The sequence below is a fragment of the Lineus longissimus genome, chromosome 4 (assembly GCF_910592395.1).
Source record: "Lineus longissimus chromosome 4, tnLinLong1.2, whole genome shotgun sequence".
NCBI classification, from domain to species: Eukaryota; Metazoa; Nemertea; class Pilidiophora; order Heteronemertea; family Lineidae; genus Lineus; species Lineus longissimus.
The window spans coordinates 1,492,451-1,516,217 of NC_088311.1; the positions used below are offsets into that span (position 1 = coordinate 1,492,451).

General features: G+C 42.0%; 1 protein-coding gene and 2 non-coding genes across 4 annotated transcripts in view; all 3 read left to right on the forward strand.

Annotated features, from left to right (window-relative positions):
• The first annotated feature begins 63 nt into the window (after nucleotides 1–63).
• Trnae-cuc (transfer RNA glutamic acid (anticodon CUC)) lies at nucleotides 64–135 on the forward strand. The gene has a single exon. It is a non-coding gene; the product is annotated as a tRNA-Glu (tRNA).
• A 261-nt stretch (nucleotides 136–396) lies between these two features.
• Trnae-cuc (transfer RNA glutamic acid (anticodon CUC)) lies at nucleotides 397–468 on the forward strand. Its single transcript has one exon. It is a non-coding gene; the product is annotated as a tRNA-Glu (tRNA).
• A 4,547-nt stretch (nucleotides 469–5,015) lies between these two features.
• Nucleotides 5,016–23,767, forward strand: part of LOC135487228 (uncharacterized) — a 50,299-nt gene continuing 31,547 nt past the window's right edge. The window contains exon 1 of one of the 2 annotated variants that reach the window (XM_064770730.1): nucleotides 5,016–5,158. In XM_064770730.1, coding sequence (XP_064626800.1) covers nucleotides 5,128–5,158 — 31 coding nt within the window. In that variant the 5' untranslated portion in view covers nucleotides 5,016–5,127. Of the gene's footprint in view, nucleotides 5,159–22,587; nucleotides 22,697–23,767 lie in introns of those variants that run through there. The other variant, XM_064770731.1, reaches the window with a different exon arrangement.

The following is a 23,767-nucleotide window of genomic DNA, read 5'->3' on the forward strand; positions in this document are numbered from 1 at the left end:
CAGCATTTTACAGCACCGTGATTGCTGAAGCTGTCGTAGTCAATACCGCGCCTTTCCAAGCAATCCCATATGGTCTAGTGGTTAGGATTTCTGGCTCTCACCCAGGAGGCCCGGGTTCGATTCCCGGTGTGGGAACGCTCATTTTGCACCTCGGCAATCGATTTCATCTTTATAGAAAGCACTGGTGGATGCTGGGGAGACGCCCTGATGGTATCTTTTGGGAGTGCTGTTTCTTTCATAGGTTGTATGTTAAATATTTTAAAAGTATTCTTGAGCATCCTTTTCCCCCAAACCAAGCTGGGGAATTTCTTACTTTCATAATCCCGTTAGTTATGATAGCAATCACAACAGGAGCACAAGCTGATTACGTAGTCAATACTGCGCCCTTTTAAGCAATCCCATATGGTCTAGTGGTTAGGATTTCTGGCTCTCACCCAGGAGGCCCGGGTTCGATTCCCGGTGTGGGAACGCTCATTTTGTACCTCGGCAATCGATTTCATTTTAATAGAAAGCACTGAGAGTGGTGGAGGCTGGGGAGACGCCCTGATGGTATCTTTTGTGTGACCGCTGTTTCTTTCATAGGTTGGATGTTACATGTTTTAAAAGTATTCTTGAGCATTCTTTTCCCCCAAACCAAGCTGGGAAATTTCTTACTTTGATAATCCCGTTAGTTATGATAGGAATCACAACAGGAGCACAAGCTGAGGGAGGCGCTAATTACCATGTTATGATTGGACTTACTCAAAACGCCTTTCTTCCTTTTTAACAGAAAGGAGTGAACCGACATCACCAATCACTTAAGTGCTTAATTGGCAATCACAAGCAAGTTGCTACAATGTCAATTATTTACCTCCAGCACGTGTCCCAGGTTAGAGGCGACACCCTTGCTCAAATATTTGAAGAGTGGTATATAATCTTTGGGAAGAGGGTGACCGTCATCAGTTTACAGTTCAGTATTGAAATAATCACAAGAGTTTATACACAAGTCCAAGATGGTTGATATCAACACGACGAGTTCGATGCCGGGATATCCAGCTTACGCCTCCAATCTCTACAGCCGCCAGGACTACCCAGCCATGCAGTCACCTTACGTTGGGTATTCTCCCATGCCGGTCATGCCAGGCCTCCAGGACAGCACCGGACAAGTCAGCTACAGTTACCTGCCTCCTCCATACCCGTACAGCCGAGAAATCAGGCAAGACACCTTCAGGCAAGACACTCCTAAGCCATCCGTCTGGTCTCCTTGGGATAACCGCCAGCAGATCGAACGCCGCAGTCCCCAGTACTCATCGCTAAACGTACCAAGAAGCGAGGAGAAGACCTTGAACCGATCAAGAGAATCAGAGAATTCGTATATCAGCGCCGGCAGTCCTGAGCAAGTCACCCTCTACCACCATGAAGGGACACCGCCCGGTGTGAGAGGTATGCTGAGACAAGACGACGTGGGAGACAAACTCGACCAATCCAGTGGCAGCTCCATCTCAGCCCAGGGGAAATCCGACGAAGACAGTCACAGGTACACGGAGAAATCACCTGAATCCCGCAGTGATGACAGCGTCGAGGAGGACAAACCGAAACGTCGCCGTGAACGCAAGCGAGACATCCGGGGCAAGCCGCCGTACAGCTACATCGCCCTGATCGCCATGGCTATCGCCAACTCATCCGACCAGAAGAGCACCTTGAATGACATCTACAGCTTCATCGAAGACCGGTTCCCGTACTACAAGGAGAACAAGAAGAGATGGCAGGGCTCTATCCGTCACAACCTCACCCTGAACGAGTGTTTCATGAAGCTTCCACGTCAGCCAGGCTACAAGGGGCACCACTGGGCCATTGATCCCGCCTTCATGGACATGTTCGACGAGGGAAGCTTCCTCCGCAGACGATACCGATTCAAGAACAAGAAGAATGGCGGCAAACCGCAGAGTCCAGCAGAGCAGCAGACGACAGCCATCCGTAACAGCCTCATCAGCATGTCCGCAGTCGCACAGACCAACGCCGCAGCCAGTGCCCTCGTCCTCTCACGCCTTGAAGTAGCCGCCATGTCTCAGCCGAACGAGATCCTGGATTCGCCACCAGCACACGAATCTGTCGACACCTTTACCAACATGATGGACCAACCATCCACCAGCTCCACATCTTGCTTCCAAACGGGAACTTACGGCATGCCAAAGGACACACGATCCGACTTCGGACAATACGCTCTTCCTCATCCGACATCGTTTTACTCGGGTTGTAACACGACTGTTCCCTCTCCTTCCGGATTACCGTACCCCGTGCCGTCCGCTGGATTACCGTACTCCGTCCCTTCTACGAATGGATTATCGTACTCCGTCCCTTCTACGAATGGATTATCGTACTCCGTCCCTTCTACGAATGGATTATCGTACTCCGTGCCTTCTACATCTGGATCATCGTACTCTACTGTCCCTTCCACTACGTCTGGATTATCGTACACGACTCCCGGATTATCCCTCTCGAACCTCACGCAGTCCGCTCCTCATTCGTACAGCAACTCGTGGATGTCTTACCCTCAGCGAGTCAAGCTCGACCTGCAACAGGATATGACAACACTCCTCGATGGATACGCTAGCACATCCCTGACATCGTTATAATCATGAACGATGGACTCTTGAACATTCATGAACAATAGATACTATAAACAATACGGAAACTAAGACTGTGCTATTACGTAAGACAATCTTGACACCAAACAGAGTCACTCTCACTGCGCCATTTTCTCAAAAACAAAGCTTCCAAAAACCTTTTGCACCAACATAACACTTTCAAATTTGAAGCTTTCTAGTTTTTGAGACATGGCGTAAAGAGTACAGCTGTGTGGTGGATGTGCTTTACAAATCAGAATTTCATCGAACTTGCTAAGGACTAAACGCTGATATAACTTCGAAATAATCGTCTACATTTGATAATGCATGACAGTGTTACATGTATCGTCCAATTGTTGCATCGTGCAATCATTATGCGTATGATCTATCGCACTACTTTGTACTTTACGAAGTACTTAATCCTGTTCCCTCATATCAAGATTGGTAGCACTGCTTTCTTTTTATGATCAGAGCATTATTAAAGTTGTGAATGCCCAGAGGAAGATGATTGAGATGATAATGTGGGTCAATCGTTGAATGTATCAACTATATCTTGATAAAAGATTAGATAAATACATGTACCTTCTTATTGTAAATAATAAAAAAGATTCTGTTATATGAATGTTACTCTATTTTGTGACCAATCAATCAGCGGTTATTAGTTATCTCTCCCCTCGCTGCTCATCAGAGGCTGCTTCACCACCTGTCTCACTGGGAACAGTTGATTGCTGGTCGAGCAGCTCATCGCGAGACGCTTCATTAACTGCGACATCTCCTCTGTCCAGCTGCGATCATAGTGTTCTCCGGCTCAGTGAGGTGAAAGAACGAGGAGCAATATGATGGGTGTGCCAGGCAGTATTCTGTGACTGCACCCGCGACATTGGAGTCAATGTTTCCGATATATTTCCGTTAGTTTATGCTAAGTAATAAGAGGAGGTTGCAAACGCTCAACTCGGGTTCATCATAACAGGCTTTAAGTGAGTGTCTTTTAGATACGATATAAAGGCCTGGGAGGATAAATCGACTACACTTTTCAGATAGGACTCCGGATGTCGGATTCTCGACACAGAGGGCTGTAAGCCTCGACTGTTCAGACTGCTTGGCTCTCCCTGGGCGGGGATCAGGGACCAGTCTATCAGATCCGCTGTCAGTTCCGTGTGAATGATGATAATTCCACCAGCGAAGATTAGCAACGAGATGCGTTCAGTGTACGTTGACGGTGAAGATCAATACTAGGATTTCATTCCGGTATCTCATTCTAGTTAATATACATATAGTTGATGTTGTCAGGAATTACAACTAGGGGCTACTAAGTGAGGCGCGGAGCTTTCGACAAAATAACCTTCTCTGGTTCTGGAACAATTTGCTGTTCGTTAAACGCTTTGAAGATCAGTACATGAACAGAGAAGTGTTACTTTTCAGTTGCGTTTATACCTTCTCGTGAATGCCTTTTGGGTCTGCAACAACTCACTCACTGTTGACTGATAGCTAAGAACAGTGACTGTTCAGTTGCTGTACAGTTGTTAGGGATTTCCCCTGCGGAGCGCAACTTCCGACTAGATGCCTTGTCAGGTCTTGCCGTACAGGAACTATTCCCCTGGGCAATTCCTTTGATCACCTCTTGTTGGTTGACAGTTTCATAAGATCAATGGCAAGATACCTACCAGGATAGCGATATGTATAGCGCTTCATTTCCTCTGCTCTTGTCAGACAGCCGATCAGGAGCAAAAACCTTAAGTCTGTTAGCAACGAAGACCAGTAAGATGAACGTTTGGATGATGTCATACTCCGTGTCAGTGATGGACCAATCATAAGAACTCTTCGCTGGAATGGTAGCTTTGATTGCCTCTAGTTCCGATACTTACCAGAAACCATAGACTACCACTAAATACTGTTTCTGGTCTCGGTTAACAGAATATAGCCTGTCAGGAGGGAATCATTACCATTGACTGTTGGCATGGTTATAAGGCGGTAGCCGCCAAAATTCAATATATTGTAATTCATTATACGTGCTTACTCTCTGAAAGAAGCACCAATCTTCAGGACGTCAGTGTAACTAAAAGTTATTATATAGATCATTTAGGTCACCTCATCCTGAACGTACGGAAAGATGTTTAACCAGGAAGAGGACGGATAAACTCAACCGTGTTTCCATGGTCTCCTGGATTACAACTATCTGTGATGCTATCATAGCTGTTAGTAATCAATGGATAGCCTGGGGTGCCATCAGATAATCGCCAGTGTTTAGTGCGCTGGAACCTGCAGCCTCGAGGTGCCGCTGCCACTGAGAGTCGCAACCCATTGATCGTATACGCAACTTCCCTGCTCTTCCCGGAATACTGCCCGCAGTTAGTCGGTTGTCAGAGAGACCTACACTGACCACGTGTCGCTCCGTTCACTCGACGAAGTTCTAAACTTAGTGGTCGAAGTCGCTGAGATCTCAGGATACTGTTATTGCCGGTATTGGTTTTTCTGAATTATTCTGTGTTGGATTATGCCTGAGGTTAATTAGCAGCTAACGATGTCATACAAGTACGCAGCTCCGAATGCAGGTAAGTTGTTGGCTCTTTGATATCAGGTATTGATTTCATGCGCAGAATGATTTAGGTGTATATATATGTTGTTATGTGTATGACAATGCTGCTCACGAAGTAATGATACTTCATCATTGCATAACATATGTCGAACCGATAGTAGGCCCTATTGATACAACAAGTTTGTATTGGTAGTTGTCACAAATTATTGTCTGATATGCAAAACCAATACTTATAGTTAGTGCTCACTGATATTCTCAGTGACATTGGAGGAATACTTTCTCTAAGCCTTTATAAACAGATAAAGGTGCAACACAGTAGGGTATGAGGATTGGGGAACTGAAGTAGGCCTACTCGACCACCTGTTTCAATACATAACACCTGTTTGATCTTGAATTCCCAACTCGAAACAGCTATGTCAGCCTACCATGGACACCTGCAGTTTCATTATGTGTTGTATCTATGTGTTGTATCAAATATTGGTGAAATATTCAAGAAGAATCTCTTGGTTTATCTGTATAACACTTTCTGCAAACAACCAATACGCTTTTATCAGTAGCTGACCTGAGCACTATTGAACATGGAAAGGGTGGACTATTGCAAAGCCAAGGGCAACACCATTCCAAATGAAGCCCAATCCATCAAATTAATTGGGATGCTCTGGCGTTTCCTTCAATGTATTGTTGCCAGTTCGTCTGTTATTGGCAAATGAAGTATGATGGCCTCACTGTCGAGTTACATGAAATATTCATAGCGTGGCAGGAACTAAATGATAAACAAAAGACACCAAGAGATGCCTCTCTGGCATAACTGATCGGATGACAAGACATAGCTTTCTTTGCTTTGGCAAGTATCTATCACATACTCCATGGTAAATGACACTTTGTACAGAACTGGATTCATGGAGTTTCTGGATACTTGTTTCTTACCAGCTTGACTTTTGCTCCCATGATTGGTTGAGAGTTGGTCCAGGAGGGGTGGTTCCCTTCTACCATTCTCTCAGACATCACTCATAACCACTGAAATAGATCTGCCACTTTCTAGTGTCCAGACAGCTAAATCACCCAATATTACATTTTAACTCAAATGTGAAGACTTGCCAATCATAAGGATACGTGATAAACTTGTTTTATGGCAGAAATTGACATCCATATCTGACATCAAAGTATTTCGCAGTGATGAAGATTGTCAGAGAATCAGCCGATTCAAATTGAATGTCTTCATATACAATGAGCAACGTCAAGTTTAAAAGATTTATGAATTAATTTCGATAAGTTGATCATCAGCTGAATATGACCTGTGGTGTACAGAGGTGAAACTAACATCTGTGGTAATACAACGTATAACATGATAAACCCTGTCTGCTGATTCAATTTGCAGCTGGGCCAATATTTCATAGTGTCATTGTCATTGCTTCTTTATTTCATGAGTCGATTCTCTGTTGTATGACAACATGGCACCTGATCAACAAGGTAACAATGTTTCTGAAAATGTTGACAAAATGGTGACAGTGTTCACAGAGCTTTAGGAATCATGCATTTCAATGGTTTCAACTTATTGGTTTGAAAAATCCTGCCGAACTGCATAAAATGGATGAATGAAGCTCTCCGGAAATCCTCTTAGTGTGCATTTCAGGGGGTTCCTTGATGATTTGGTCATGTGTTGTAAAAGGCATACCATGGAGACAGTCTTGGACAATATCTTGTCAAAATGAAATAAAACCATTTCAAAAAGCTGATAATGAATCTCCTTGTCACAGTTTATTGGCTTCACATCTTGTAGAACCTAATAAAGAGACATCACTGGCCAAATGAGGTATAGATCTGTAAACCAATGACAAAAAGTGCCGTTCAGTGGTCAAGAATTGAACGAATACTGATTCTCAGTCACACAGGGAATCCATATTTCATCTCATGCTCTCAGTTCAAGCTCAGAAGTAGGTGTTTCAAGAATTATGGTTCTTGCGACGAGATAAGGGCTGGTCTCCATGAGCCGATGAAGAAGTAATATGTTATAGCCATTTCTATTAAAAAAAAGTTTCTCTTTATGAGGCTGCCTGGTGGTGAAATGCTCAGCCATAATCCTGTTGTCATGATCACAGATGAAAAACATTAGAATATTAGGTGATGTTCTCTTGTTGTTGTTGTTGTTGTTGTTGTTGTTGTTGTTGTTGTCGTCGTCGTCGTCGTCGTCGTCGTTGTTGTGGGTTTTGACCTAGACATCATGCTCCTGTGGTATCAAGTTGCATACCTTTATTTCCCTTCGAGCTCCCTATGAAATTCAAATGACACCTGCCATTGTCAACCTCCTGTGGCTTTATATAAAATCCTTTAACAGCCCTAGATTGGACTAATGAAGATCCTATGATCCCAGGAGGAAGGTATTATGAGATTAAAGCAAGTCAAAGCAGACATTCCCTCAGGGTGCTCTGCGAACCTCTGATTGTTTAAATATGGAAAATTTATTCCAGTTCTGAGACAGGATTTCTTAAACATGGTTTGGTGCGATGGTTTGGTGGGTCTGGCATTTCTGATCTTCTGGGCGCATTTTTTATGGCAGTGTTGAAATCTACGTCTGTAAATACAAATGTAGATGCACTCAGACTGTAGAGTTCTTTTTATAACCAGATGGTCATCTGGTTTTGGAAATCGATTCCTCTGTGCCTGCAAATTGACATAGTTTTCGTCTGCATGGCGATGCATGGCATGGCACATTTGCCGAAACATCTTCAGTCCACGTCCATATTGTGAGACACACTTTTATTCTGACCATGCGCAGTGCTAACAGAAATGTACAAGCCTGACATAACTAAACGATCAGCGTCGATAAATTATGTCATTGCGTCTTCCAGCTTCCTGTGTCACAGTTTTAGCCGATTCCTTGAATTCACTTCATGTCGTCCGACGCTGTCGGTGTCGTGGCAAATCTGACGGTTTTTTCAGTAGTTGGTCTTATCAACCTAGAATAGGCCGTCTGGGAGTCGTTATTTTGCGATTCTTTCACCTCACAGCATCAGACGCTTAGCTGAATCTGGCTCATAACGTTAGGTCAGAGTATTGCATGGAGTCCAAATGTGTCATGGAAGAAGGATTGGCTACAAGTAGCGATTCTTATCGATGTCTAGCACTACTTTGGCTAGTACAAGTTTGTGGTTGCTGGTCTCTCTACGCATCTTCCATGACATTTTGACCTTGAGCCGACCTCTCAGCAGCCGTTCGATTGGCCAACCAAGATCTGACCATGTATCAAGAGCTTACCCCAGCCTTGGAATGAGAGGAAGCCATATTCTTGGTCGTGGTTTAGCAGTCACGCCAAGTTATAGGACAATTCTAACCTCGAAGCAGCAGAGAATTCTTCAAAGACAAAAACGTAGTTGAAAAATGCCCTTTCTTGACCATTTTGATTGTAACTAGAGATGAGACAACAAGACTTTTGATTGGTGCGATAGCCTCCGGTTGAATTAAGTAGATCTCGAGCATATGGTAATAAAATGCCGTTACTGTTCCCAAGAGGAAAAAAGTATGTGCGGGCAATATGTTTCTACCAATGGGATCCTTATTGCCACTTTGGTTGTCAGGATTGCTCTATACAAGATTCTCGATGAGACACTGAACAGTTTGCTTTGTCATCTAACAGTGCTTTAGATGCTCAGCCTGCTGACAGAATCCAGGATGATACTGTTGTCAATATTGGGTGTAATAACGGTCTCTAATAAACCATAAATCAAAGGGGGTAGTCAGGCAGAGGAGGGCCGTCCATAGATATTGATAAATACTTCATGATCACAATATCATCTGGTGATCACATATTCTTTTTTTTTTGGTGGTTTAATTTCATTTGTCAATGCTGTTGGTGATGATATGACTTTCCATCCTGTATCCATTTTTTTGAGTGCATCGTTGAAGGCATACGATATCCCAGAGTTGAAGTGGCTGGGTCCTCTTGTTAATAGCACGGTGCAGAAGCACCCCATTATCAGCATAGAAGGCAATATATCAGAAAACATCGTCACTTGAAGATGACTCGTGTGATAACAGTTTTCTAGTAATGTAGCTAATAACCCGGGGAGTGCCAATATCATATGTTGCTTGAAAACAGTTGAAGAATGTTAGCTACTGAAATGAATCAGGAGCTTACTGGTGTCACTTAGCTACCATAGATCGTTTCTGTGGTTAACAATGCCAAGTATGGCTTTCGGCTGATTGCGAGAATTGCTTGGCTGGAGCATTGATTTTGCTCACAAGTGGGGAAAGTATCACTTCGGCAAATTAACACGAAAACCTGTTACATTTGAAAGGTTCTTTTTTGCTTGGACTGGGTAGATGGCAAAATGATGCCTATGATGGACAAGTTGTTAGGCGCAGTACTTTTGAAGGTCATATACTCGGTCCAATTCATAAATCTCTGACATCTCCGTAGTCTGGCATGTCCAATATCGTGGTATCTAGAGTCTTCAAACCTTCAATAAAATTGTCCAGTAGACAACTATTGGTAAGGATGACCTGATTTAATGGGCCTATTAGATCAACGTCGATAGTGTGAGTTCCATCTTTATTGCATGTTATTAGAAACCATCTGCTACTGTATGGTCCGGTCTTGTATATTCGCCGAATTCGTGTTAGTGATGCGCCACACCCAGTGCATTGTTGGCCATTGTTCCACCTCACCTGTAAACGTTATTGACATTCTTATCAAATGGTTGTCGGAGGATCCAATATGTCATGTCCTCAGCGGAAGCAGAGACCAGCGGAGTAGTGTGTACCAAGTCCGCCTAAAATATCAATTTCTCGCTCATAGCTCGGGTTATTGGTCCCGTTGGACTTACACAGGATGAGAAGCTCTCCATTACTTTGGTTCAGTTTTCCTAATACCTGGTATAGATTTCCTTTAGGTGGCTGCTAGTTTGGGTCTGCCCGATCATTGATTAGTGGTTCCTGGTCAATACAATATGGAAGACCATTTCTTATCTATGTTGTGGTGATGACTAACTGTTCAAATCACTGGCAATTTGTATTGAAATGTCAGGGGAAATCACAGCCCTAGTAGATGGAAGCTTTCCAAGAGTTTCCCCTTTATTGAATGAATAATGATACGGCTCTGAATCGGGCCACGCTGTCACGTCATCACACTTCTGTGATCCTTCACATCATTCCAACACAGCAATGCCTTTGAGGTCGAGAGACTTGTCAATCTAGCTGTCTCACTGGGATATAAACACTGTTTCTGAGCTCATTCTGTGGCTCAACTACCGCAAACAGAATCTGCATTTGGGACCTGCTGCTCGTGTTAATTTGGGATGTATGTCTTATATCTGGTGGACTGCTCCAACTGTCAATAATGATAAGAGTGATCTAAATAATTAATCAATTCCGATACCTGTGCCTGACCCAAGTGTGTCTTGAATCTAGAACCGATATTCTTGGACTTCAAAATCACGGGTCCATTATTGCACTTCTACCCCCTGGAGTAAATACTACTGACGTGACTGGTGCCAAGTTTGGATATTAAATGGTTGAGAAGCGGCGTAAAAGATATGGCTGCAATCACTGTGTGAATTCATAATCAAATGTCTTGAATGAAATTGAAGTAACATTGTGGTATATAGCTTTGTGAGCTTTGAACTAGACATTCCTTTTCGTTTCCTCTGTGATTCATGGTGTATACCATCCCGTACAAAACCTCTTTAAGCCCAACGTCTTCCACAAATCCTTATAAAGATTAACGTATATCTATGAAATCCCTGATGATAATTAATTTAAAAGTAACGTGGTCTACGTGATTTAACTGCTTGTGTTGAACGTGGCTGTTCTATACAGATTAATGCGGTTTACTGGAGTTCCTGTGATTACCCTGGTTGAACAGCTAATTCGACAGTACAGCTTGTAATACCTCTTTGCGTGTACTGATCACATTTCGGAGCAGCAGACCTTGTCGATGCTGTTTACATATTAATTTTTTTCTGTAGTTTGCAGCGATGCTATGCTCTGATATTCAAGTATGCACATCATCAGCCCTTCAGAGCAGATACTTTCTCTTTCCTGATGTTTTGCATATTTTTGTCTGCATGTCTGGAGATGATCATCCTACATATTCTTGAATGGTTTGCAGCAATCCAAAGCTCATTGTTGCTATTAGGTCAGGTTACCAGTCTGGTGTTAAGTTGGGATAAGGTTGGAATCCATTTCTCCAGACAATCTATTTGAAAATCATAATAATTTGATATTCTGCTGTGGTAATAGTGTTCCATCCATGGCATTCTCATGCTTGCTCTGTTTCTGTTGAGCAGAACCAATCAACAAAACTGTTTATCTATATGTGGTTGGAACCTATCATGCATATTTGTGTTGCTTTTTCACACAACAATATACTTATCACAATATTAGTCAAAGCCAGTCATGCATCAGTAAGTGGTCCAGCTCAGTCCCAAGCGAAGCTAAAGTCAATCTTCCCGACCACATTTATCATTGCTATGATTGGCCTTGGTCCAAATCGTTGAGTCGGCCAGTATATAGAACCAATGTTTATGAACAGCCAACCATAGGCGACCAACTCTGAATCCCCAGAACCAATCATATCCATAAGACATTTATCTTTCTGATATCAACCTTACCAAATCTTGGACTTGGAATCTGCCAGCATCGTATCAGTAACTTACTTCGTCCTGATTTCATTAATCATTCATGTCCCCTTTTTCATCACGGAAAACGATGAAGGATAGCCGGATACCGTAGCTGCGATTTTAGACACATGGGACTTTGAAGAGCATGATGCAGACAATCATTAGATTACAAGTGTCTATATGGCCGCGTAATAATATAAGTTGGTTGCAGCATGTCCTACCCTGCCAAGAGTGACCAGCCTTGACCTGCTCACTGAAAACGAATTTCCCCTCACAACACTGATTTGGCAGCATATGGAAATTCACAACAAATATTATCCAGAAGTATTAAGGTAGCAGAAAGGGGTGGGCGTTTGTGGTTTCTGAGCGTGAAGGGGTATAAGGGTTTCTGTTGACTGTGCTTTAAGAGAGACTAAGCACAGTCAACAGACAACCATGCCGTCCCGAGCTTGGGCGATATGGACCATTCTGGGAAAACTCAATGAGGAAGGTATGCTCATTAGCATAATCTATTATTAGCCCCTGCTCGAGGTAATCTTGCGCACTGTTGCTTCTGCCCACATACATCGTGCTGGGCCAGACTAATAAGTAAAGAACTTCTGGCTGCACGAGACTACTGTGATAAAAATGACCATTGCAGAGACTCTGTGACGTAGGCATATATTTTTACGATCAAAAATGCTCTCAAAAGACGATATGGAATGATTATTTATTAACATTTCCTGAACTATATACCTTCTAATTATCACTTTACATAAATAGGTCGGCGTTAAGTCGCATGCTTTTCTTTCCTCTTGACAATATACAGCAAAATAGTTACAACCCCATAGGTGTACCAGCATGGCCACTATCGTCAATGATAGGCTAAACATTGCTTTTATTTTCTACAGCTCAAATTCCATGAATAGTCGCTTGTCCTCATGATGGTTTCATTTAGTTAAAAGCTGCTATCAGTACCACGCCATCTCAACCATGCACACTAATGGAGATTGAATTGTATAATTGATCGTCGAGATTCAAATCGATAAGATTCTTCAAGACAAGCAGAAAAACTAATTTAAAACTAAATTGAAATCGATTCCTTCCTAATTTTTTCATGAGAAAGATTGACGATTTGACGGATTAAATGATGTTTGGAGTGAAGAGTGAATTTCATCATGGTGATTTATTTCTGAGCTTTTTCCTGAATGGTACGTTCAGATCATTGTCGTCGGGCTATTTCCAGGGGTAAGGTCTGTCCTAGATTGATCCAGGTTTTTCGACCCTGCCATTATATCTGACCGGCGCATCTTTATAAAAGTACATTAAGGTTTGTGATGGCAGGCAGTAGTTCAGATTGTGGCTTGTGCTTATTGATAAGGCAAACGTCTCAGGTGATTAGATGCCTGATATTAGACTTTTGTTACAGTTTGCCAAAAGTTACCGTGAAGGGTCATCAACTTATTTTAGCCACTCAAAATGCTCAGATAAGAAGCGATGGGGAAACCATCAAAAAGATTAATCAGGTGCCAGTTTCATCGGTTTAGTCTGCCCGCCTTAACCTCAAGTGCCGATACACTAACACTGATGCCATACCATACCCTCTTGGATTGGTGCAGTGAAACTAAGAACTTTAAAATCTTCATGAAAACAGACGGGTAATTTAATCGGTCATTAAGAAAGCATAAAAGAGAGAGAGACGATGTAACAGGAAGCCTTAATGCTCCACTCCAAATTGTTATTTGATGAGTTTGAAGTTTTAATCTGCGCGTCTACTAGGTTTGGTGCATCACTCTTCATTTAAAATGCTGAATATCTAATCGATGGAAGTGCTGCCAGCTTGCAAACTGTTTGCTGTTGCTATTCCCTTTGAAGCTATTCATGATTGATAAAAGCAGTGAAACCTGATGCAAAATGCTTAATGAAACTGAACTTCACAATCATGGCATTCGAATGCAATCATTGGTTTTGACTTTGGGGACTGTTATTTTAATCTCCTGTGGTCTCCACACTGTCGGGCAAAACAAAATATAAGATTAAAATGTTACTGATCAATTTTTCATTGCCACTGCCAGATTCACTTCTATCACTTCTATCCTTCCAGCCTTAAATTTCAATCCTCCACCTTTCTGGTCACCAGTAGTTGTTGCCTAAAGAGTTTTTATGATTTAATCAAAAAACTTTCTGGTTCATTTCAAATCCCTTGGGGTGTACTTTAGAATGAAAAGGATGTAGCGAACCAGCTGCCAGACATTTGCCAGATAGATCTAGATTAGTCAGATTCTAATACTGTGTCACATCTTAGAATTGTATGTCCATCAAAAATTCGCTAAACAGTGTTCTTGATAACTGGAAGTATTCAGCTTCGCTTGTCTTTTCCACACGATTCATAGTTTGACCATGAAATGCCTTGAATTTCAGGTAAAAAACATATGATGTGCAGCCCATTAAATTCTTCTAGTAGGTTTCATTTGAATGTAGATAACATAAGTTTTTTAATGATATACTCCAAGGCATGCGAATTTGATCATGGATGGTTTTTATAATGAACCTAAGGAATGCCATGTGATGAGGCAGAAGCGGGCGAGAGTGCATAGAAAAATATGAATAACTATTAAAAAGCTCTCCACAAATGTATCATATTCGTAGTTACAACCGAAGATATCTCGTTTGCAATGGTCATTGCAGGTGCGTTTGACAGTCATAGCATTGATTATCATCACAGGTTGTAATAAAAATCTCGTTTTTGGATGTTGTAGCGGGGCAGTTAACACAGCTGAGAGTTAACAGGCAATCTGCTGTTGTGTTGATGAGTAGAAGATCTTATCAACTACTTCAAGTAGCTCAAGAGGTACCTGATGAATGTAGCAAGCAATCAGGCTTCTTTCTCATTCGTGCTCTCGGGATACAAGCGTAGTGAGGGAGAAAAACTTCATGCCATTTCATCTGTATATCCACTCACTCTCAATAATCGTTCGCCAAATCATGTATGCTGCACATCTTCAAAGCGGCATCTCCCGGCTTACCGCATCTCACACAGTATAAAACCCTCAAACATATACTCTTCTTAGATAAAAAATGCTGAGTGCTGATATTTGACTAATGAGCAAACATCAGAAAGACGGAGATGTTCAGCCTTGATAGATTACCCCCTCTTGTGTAGCCATGGGTTCAGACAGCCGCGAGGTTATCATGAATGTGACAGTTTTTTTAACAGACTTTGAGATTAAAAAGATTTCTCTCTTACTGTGTGAGATCGGCGATGCCTTTGAATGTGGTGTAATGTTTCTTTTGAGAATTCGGATGGCAATTTAGTTTCATTGCAGACGCTGTTGAGACCTTTGGGATCGGGGATAATGCATTTAAAGAGTACTAACATTCGTACATGCAAAAAATTCTCAACATTTGTATGTTCACAGTGGAATACGCTACGCATCAACTGGCAAGCAACTGAGATGAAAGACTTCAAAGTAAGCTGGAGTGTTTGCAGTACATTTGGTGATTGCAGAAGTGTAGCATTGGCGGTGTAGACGCCAGCCTTTTCAACACTAATCATACATGTAACCCATTAGAACCCATTGGAACACATTGTACTACTTGTTTGGAGCTAGATCACCAGATGGATAGTCTGTAAAGTGTATCAAGGTTTGAAAGCGGCTTGGGAACGATTCGATCCATTCGACTCTTGAACAGATCAGTCCCATGTGATATGGGTTTACTAGCTCCTCATTACCAGTGATGCAGGATTTAGGCAAATGTCATCGATCATTAACACCCTTGGCGGGGATCCAAGGAATCGTGGTATAGTTGGTTACATGGTACCCATTACAGCGAGCCCAGGCTGGGTGGACATGACTGGCATGGTTGAATCAGCGGGTATGAATGGCAAAAAAGCTTGTTTGGGCTGCATCTCGCCCTTTGGCATGTTCGAACGTCCTTACGTGACTGCTTACCCTTGATGAAAAACATCTAATGGAATCTAGTGAAAATCAATCGGTTATTTGATTGAACAACGATTTCAGATGAGAGACGAATTCCATGTTGTCAGAGTACACGTATCATTACCAGTACTGCAGGTGTAATTGGCTCAGCATTCAGATTTCTATTGACATATGCGACATAGGAGTAAAAAAAGCCTGAAATCAGGATGTTTCTAATGTATCACCGCGTTTTTTGTGTAGGAAATGTGTTGACTGTGAGCACGATATAATTGCTTTTGTGTGGAATATGTTTAGATCCTAAGCAAGCTAACTTGGCTCTTTTTCAGTCATCCTTGCTCTTTTCTGTCGGGGAGTAGCGGTTCACTAGTTCATCATGAACCTGGCAGCATCGATTTTCTGAAGGACAGCTGTGATGGTTTTCTTATCAACTTCATTGTTGCTGCAGGCAGGCTTCTTATCTTCATGATGGTGAGACTCGGCGGTGTGATGTGATGATGCAGTCTGTTGTTTCACTGTGAGTCTTGTGATCTTCTGTTTTGAGAAGATCGAAGTTAGAATGTTGCAAATATGTACCGTTCAGAATACTTCCCTTTACTACATCCATATCGTCATCATTATTCATCCACGACGCCTGCAGGAAAGCAATAAATTAAAAGTATTTTCTTATGATGGGAGTTTATTTGTATCCGATGTCTTCCGGGGATTATGTGTTGAGAAAATGGCCTACACTTCTTATATCTTGCATATCATGCATGTATGCTGAAATGATGACAAATGGTACCAAATATGTTAGCATCGGAGATTTATGCCTCGAAACTGTTGGTCTCTAAATAATGAATTTAACTAAAATGAATGTTTTCCTCATTTTGAAAACATTTCTTGGTGAACATCTCAGTTGAAGCCTAGAAAAAGTGGTGTGTTGCCACAAGGCACAAAGAGAGGAATGTAATGAAATAAAACAACAGGCGTGGGAAACGAACAGATTTTGTCCTGGAGATGCCAGGCTGATTTCTAGAACCATCTATGATGTTAGAAAACTATATATCACACCTTCTGGCTCAACAAGTATACTTAGGGAGGTTGTTTCATCAGTTCGATATGATTGCCTCCAGGCGGAGATAGAACACGTGACAAGAAAACAAGAAATCGAAGGGTTGGAAAACCGCCCATTTGCATCTGGTGGGTCATCATTAGCCTGACAAACTGGCCGCTTCTTTCTTCCTCCTTTTCGTTAGATTTTCTTTCCGTCTCGTTCGTTGACGTTATCGATCAGCATGCATACCTGGCGTTATCGACGGGTCTAATCCCCTGCCATTAATTGGCAAATTGTTAAACTAAATGACTTCCCTCTCATCATATTGATTGCTGGCGGTAGACAGGGTCGGTTTGTGTACGTCCAGTATTGAGTTTGAAAGGGCAGTCAGATCGGGTATCATACAAGGTAACATAGCACTAGTGGACACATCTCAATATGGACAGCGTCACTAACCAAATCTCGGCGTTATTTCCGATGCCAAGGATGCTCATTTGCATCGAGTTAGTCATGAGATTTGCCAGTCCTTTGGTAGTTTCACAAGGAAAGTTCATTACTGTTGAGGAGAAGTGAGTTAGATGAGAGTTATTGAGTTTAGCACCATAAGGGTCTTCTGTCTGCATGGAAATTCTCCCGATTGGTTTCCTCTTATCATTGTCACTTCATCAATCATCGCCATCACGTTTTTTAAAGCTGTTGCTCTCTGCAGATTAAGTCAGTCGTTATTTGTAAATGCCATCCTACCTGTAGTTATTGGCTCAGTTTCTGTGACCAGGATTTTGTAGCATATTTCCCCTCCATTCCTGATATATAGTTTGAAAAGGTAATGCAATGCGTCTCCAGATACAGACTGATTACCTGCAACATATTTCCTCAAAGAACACGGACGTGTTTCAAATTTGATTCAGTTCGTCACCAAAGTGAAGATTTAATCTAGACACTTCTTTCTCTCTCTGCTAATCTGTAGCAAGTTAATCAACAATTTTCCACTTTTAACTCCCCTTGGATCTGCTGAATCAATTAGGTCACACTTTTCGCCTATTAGGTCACATGGAGTTGATTACTCGCAGGATGAATTTGGTTTACACATTCTAGGTTTGCTCTTTCAAGCCCACACCCTCTCCCCCTTAGATGAGCTCTTACTAGCTGTCAGAAGAAATTCTTTTTCCAGTGAAGCCAGATGTTCAGTCTGTTGATTCAGTAAGAGACGATTTGTATGTGACATCGGAAGTATTATCTACCCATTACTAGCTGAGTATCATCTACCCATTACTAGCTGAGTATCATCTACCCATTACTAGCTGAGTATCATCTACCCATTACTAGCTGAGTATCATCTACCCATTACTAGCTGAGTTGGTGAATGAATATTGAAAAGATAAGTCAATGCTCTTAATGTTATTTACCGGTAGCTCTATTTTTACAAAGTGAAATCAACAGATGGCATTTCTGTGAAAGCATTTACTGGTCGTGATTCATATCAATCATTTATTATTTACACACCTCGCATCTTTTCCACGGTCGTCTTCCGTCTGTTGAGAAGTGTAGGCCTAATTGATCAACAAATGTAAATAATACAACTTTAAAACAGGTTACCATGGTTTTAGTCTTTTATGCCCCACTTCAACCTTTCAGTTTGAAATCAATATTGTTGCTGGGGACGGGCTTTGACTATCTTCAAATGGTCACAATTCATATCTTTGGGCAGTAAAGCAATCTTGTCTGGCTTGCCATAAAAGCCAATGTTGCAGCCATTATGAGAAAAAGGAAACACTCTTGTCTTATTTCTTTGCGTGCTATACCAACTCAGTTAGCTTTACCCTCGGCTGATTCATTATGCCCGATTCCCAAATGTCACATTTATGACCCCGTTCCTTTCCCATTCATTCGAATGGTGATGAGAGAATTGAATTATGTTCACAAATTAGTCGACTTCCTTTCATCTTAGGACGGAGGTAGAATGCTTTGTTTCCGCTGATTTTCTTTTGCATCAGTGATTTCTAGTCAAGGGTGATCAGCCTCTTACTTTGGTACCAGTATCAGTTATCTATTCTCTGACATCCCCGTTGTCTCTTAATTTATAACTTTGGGATGCTTTTATTGTATCACTGTAAAACCAGTGCCTATCTGATTGTTCTGGTTTTACTCAGCCTGGGAAACACTCGGTCTGACCAGCATACTTCCCGTAGACATGATTGCTGTCCATGTCCATAACTATAAAAAGCGAATCCTTTTTTTTCAGTATGTGGCCAGTAGTTGAGGATGTCATTTCTTGGGAACACTTGTGCATGGTCCCCGGCATAATTAACGGCCACTATCAGTGGTAAACCAATTTCACAGATCGTAGTCGGAAATAACGCCAAACTTGCAAATTGCGCCAGTGGTTTTTTATCCAGAAGGTCTATTTACTTGGACTGCTTGTGCAATTAGTGAAAGCTTTAGCTCTGCAGATCCAGAAACGAAAATCAAATTTCACTATTTACTGGTTTTAGATTTTCGATGGTTTAAGTGTGCTGTAACTTCAGAACTACGATAAATTGTATCAATCTCCTCGTGCGTAGCGATGAATCTGTCGAAAGGTTTTCCAAATATATTTAGTGTGTGAAGAGCATGCCTAACTTAATCTTTGAATCTACAAGACAAACATGGTTGCAAATTCACCCACTTCCCTCATCCTTTTATGCTCATTAGAGACGGGTTGCCCAAAGCTATCGCTAATGACGCCAATTTCACCCTCGCTTACATTCTAACAGAGTCAGAGAATTGTACGAATCAGCTTGTCGTGATAGACGCGGAGGGAAATGGTGATTGTGGACTGTTGGGACAAGTGCCAGTCGATTCGAGGTGGGGAGTGACTGGTGGTGTTAAAGTCACTCCTCAATGTATTTCACTCCCCATGTATTGTATCAATCATTTTGGTCCTGTTAAAAAGAAGCCGGCTCTGACATTGGGGCTGGTCCTGATAGGGAGAAATAGCTTGGTTCTGACAGGGCGAGCAGGGGTGGTTTCGGCACGGAGTGAGGGGGCTGGTCCTGATAGGGAAAGAGCGTCTGGTCCTGATATTGATAGAGGGGCAATGGTCCTGACAGGGGGAGAAGGGCTTGTCCTGACAGGTAGAAAGGGGCTGATCCTGACAGGCGGCTTGGTGTGTAGCTTTGAACTGTTTTACTGTAGTCTGTAGCACCAATAGAGGCTTCCCTGTGGGAACGGCATTAGCTTCTGGATGTCTCGCGGAAAGCATAAATAGCTTGGGAGCAGGGAGAACATCATCAATCACAGTAGAATTGCTGAAACCATGCATGGATCATCAATATCCTGTTTGTTGAGAGAAAACCGAATAAAAAGCATATGTTGTTAGCGTTCTGGTATGTTTCTCCTCCATTACTCCTTGACAAAAGGACGCACCGCGTTGAAGCGAACCCAACATGCCCAGTGGTCTCGTACATCATTCAAGCCGAGTTGCACCAAGAGTGTTTCCTTTGACGAACCACTACCTGAAAAAATCTTCATTGAAGGCAACAAACCCAAGTCCAGAGGGGCCATGCATCATTCATGGCCTGTCATATACTTCTTTTTGCCTCGGTTGATTTTTGATCTACCAAACAAGGAACCACAGTGGAACCGCCCGGTAACATGAACACTCATGGGACCGAGGTTGAAATAGTCACGTTACTGGGGTGGTCGCGTTAGTGAAGTCCTCTTGGTGCTTCCCTGCTATGAGGGATAGATGGCATCATTGATTCTCTGACAGTTAGCTAGCCTCGCTAGCATAATGGTAGATGTCTCTCCTGTCCTCAAGTGGTTCGATTCATGGTCGGTGTAAGAATATCGATCACTCATGTTGGTAAAGATGTCTCTGTCATAGCGTCACTACGCTCTATACCAGAACTCATGCCCAGGGACTGATGGTACAATGCATTCTCTGAACATAATCAATTAACTTGTAGCTCTGCTCAGAAAAGGTTATCGTTGTGGTCACTCCATTGGGTGGGTGGAAGGTCGGATGCTTCAGCTCCCCTGGCATGACCGCTGAGGAAAGTGGAAAGTTTTGTCCATTGTTCTCAGCTAGTCAAGAGAAGCAACAGATATATTCAGAAGTCTTGGTGACTTTCAATATTCAACCCAAGGATGATTCTGGATTTCTTCAAATAATGTAATGAATTCTTGTTCTTTGACCGATGCTCGATTGATCCAACACACGACCCTGGACGTTCCTCACGTTTTCTTCAATTTTGTCAGACAGCCACTGATTGCTTAAGAACATCTCAATTAGGCCTAATGCGTAGAAAATCGTTATTATTAAAGTTTCTTCTTTGAAACATATTCAATTAAGACGTTGATATCCTCCGTGAATGTCAATTTCTGGTCGACTGTATTTCTTGTCAAAGCCCCCCGGAGCACAGGAAGGAACTCTCATTAAGGCATGGTGATCTTCATCTTCTTACTACTCCTTTGTAATCAGACCTTAATGATTCACTACTTGGGTGGTGACGGTATCGTGACAATAAAATAAGGTACGCTATAGCGATCAAAGCGAGCTCGCTGGTGATACTTTGTGATGGTAAAGTGGGCTTCTAAGAGGGTGCACTCAAGGGGCACAAATGGTAACTTATTCATTGTTTCCTTTCTTGCTGAGAAATGTTCAAAGCTATTTCGTAATAGGCAGGTTTTGCAAACGACAAAGTAGTTATGCAGATCTGTGGTGGCATCAAGTCCTGTGCTAATTCACTTATGCAACAGTCGTAAATCATTGTTTATACCTATTTTTCGGAGGAATCGAGGAAAATTCTAAAAAAAATCTTCGATGAAATACAATTTCAGTTTCTGACCTGATGAGAAGGCTGTCTAATAACTCTGAGAATGGGACCCAGCTCAACTTTGATCTATGTTGACAATAGTTTAAAGAGGTAGATGTCCTCAGGTTTCTTATCCAGGGATTAGGTTTTATCTGGATTCGTGTACTTGCTGCATAATACTTACCAATAAGCCTTTGAATGTGGAAGAATTCTCCATCAGGTCTATTTGTGAAGCTGCTGTAGTGCCAGTTAATGGAGGTGTCAAATCCCTTTGTAAATGCAGAAATTGATCCCTTGATGCAGCCAGAGTCTCCTTGTTATATCTATGTTGGTATTCACTTTCATTTGTATCTGCAGTCAATAGGTTTGTTGGGAGTGTTTATGAGAAAGTACCAGACTTAACAATTCATTATGTTCACCACCAATTTGGCTAAAACTAGAAATCCTAAAGCCATTTGAACTTCTTCTAAAAGAAGTGAATACCAATTTCAAGGGTGGGAGACTGTTCTCTGAAAAAAAACTGTCTTCCACCCTTGGGCATGTGCATGTAGGTTTGCATTTGTCCTTTAGCCTCTTTCACAGCCCTGCTTTGCCTTGAAGGGTGGGGTTCTCTCTCTACCACAAAAGCTAATCAGACGTTTAAGCAAGCTTCACCGGATCTGGTGCTTGACACGTCTTCTTCAATTAGAGAATAATGTTAGAAGATGATTGTAGTAGCCAGGGACTGGTGCCAGCAAACCAGTTCCATTTCTGACAGGGAGTGTCGATGTTAGGTCCCTTTCAGTCAGTATCTAATGTATAATGTCCTTGAGACCTTTACCTTCTTCAAGCAGGGTAGATGACTCCTGTTTGGTAATAAAGTGAATAGCTCTATGTCTCTTAAACTGTGCCATTGCTTATCAGTTTCTCGGTTTGGACCCTGATTGCATGTTGTGGCGGCGCCTTGGATCATTTCAGTAAAGGGTTAAGTACTTGCTAACAAGCCTAGGTCTGTTCAGGTAGGCCTTTACAGTGATACCAAAGCGGAACTGAATACTCGAGTGAAAGAGTCTACCTTGGCATCACCTTGCAACAGTTGCGTGAGTGATTCGTCTCAGTAACTGGATGGTAGCCATGTTGTTCTGAGGGTCTGTGACTACATTCCATGCTCTCAGAGGTTAACTTTGTACATGACAAATCTTAAACACAGTAAGTATTATTTTCTATATGATACAGCTTTGGCCTTTGGATACCATGTACCATGCTGGCTCTCTGACACAGAATTCTAAATTGCGAGCTTTTGACCTTTGGACATGTGGCACATATTCTACTGAACGAGAGAGAAAGTGCATGAAAAAGGCAAATTTTGTAATACCTTGCTCAAGATGCAACAGCGTGCAAATTATCAATGACAGTGATAGGCATGTCTTCTTTAGAGCAAAAGAGATCCCCGTGTTCCTTCACCTTCTATTTCAGACACAACAGGCAATTTTGTTGTTACAGTGTTTTTTCTGATTGAAAAAAGCCGTATTGAACCCGGTGTAACATCTGTGGTTGTTCCCCATGTGTCAGTGTTTCCAAACAATAGGCAGCTAGAGAGACCACGACTTTTCAATAGGGGGGATACACAGAAAAACTTGTCAATCTATTTTTGAGCGTTCCCAAACAATGAGGGGAAACACTCAAAAACAGAAACACTCAAAAACATTACACCGGGCTTGGAATAGCCCTATCGAGTCGATGGGGCTGAATTAGACAGTTTGAATCACAAAAGAAATGAGAATTGGACCGATGGGAGCATGTTTATTATCTTATCTACCTCGCAGCAACTTCAAAATGTCTTGCTATGTTCCTGATTAACAGTAATTTGGCTAATTCAGTTAAGACTCAAGTAATGCTTGCCTGAAGGACCGGTGAAATCACCCTACAAAACGGACATGAAGCACTTTTAAACCAATTAACCTATAGAAATTGCCTTGGGTGAAGGTAATTATCACTCTGATTCCAGCCTCAGTCTTCAGAAGTCAGTGATGTAAGATCTTGCATTATATTTTGCATTACCATATGATTATCCTCAGAGCAATTTGTCACTATGCAAACCTGGTTGACCAAATTTGTAAAGTCATTCATTGAAAAAGTACCAATTATACGAAACGTCTGAATAGACTGGAGTCGTTGCATTTGTTTATTTAAACCCAAACTCACCATGCAAGCTTCCTCGTCATAAGGCAAGTTTGCTCATTCTTGATTCTAAAGTGATTTCTCTAATCTGACCATGGC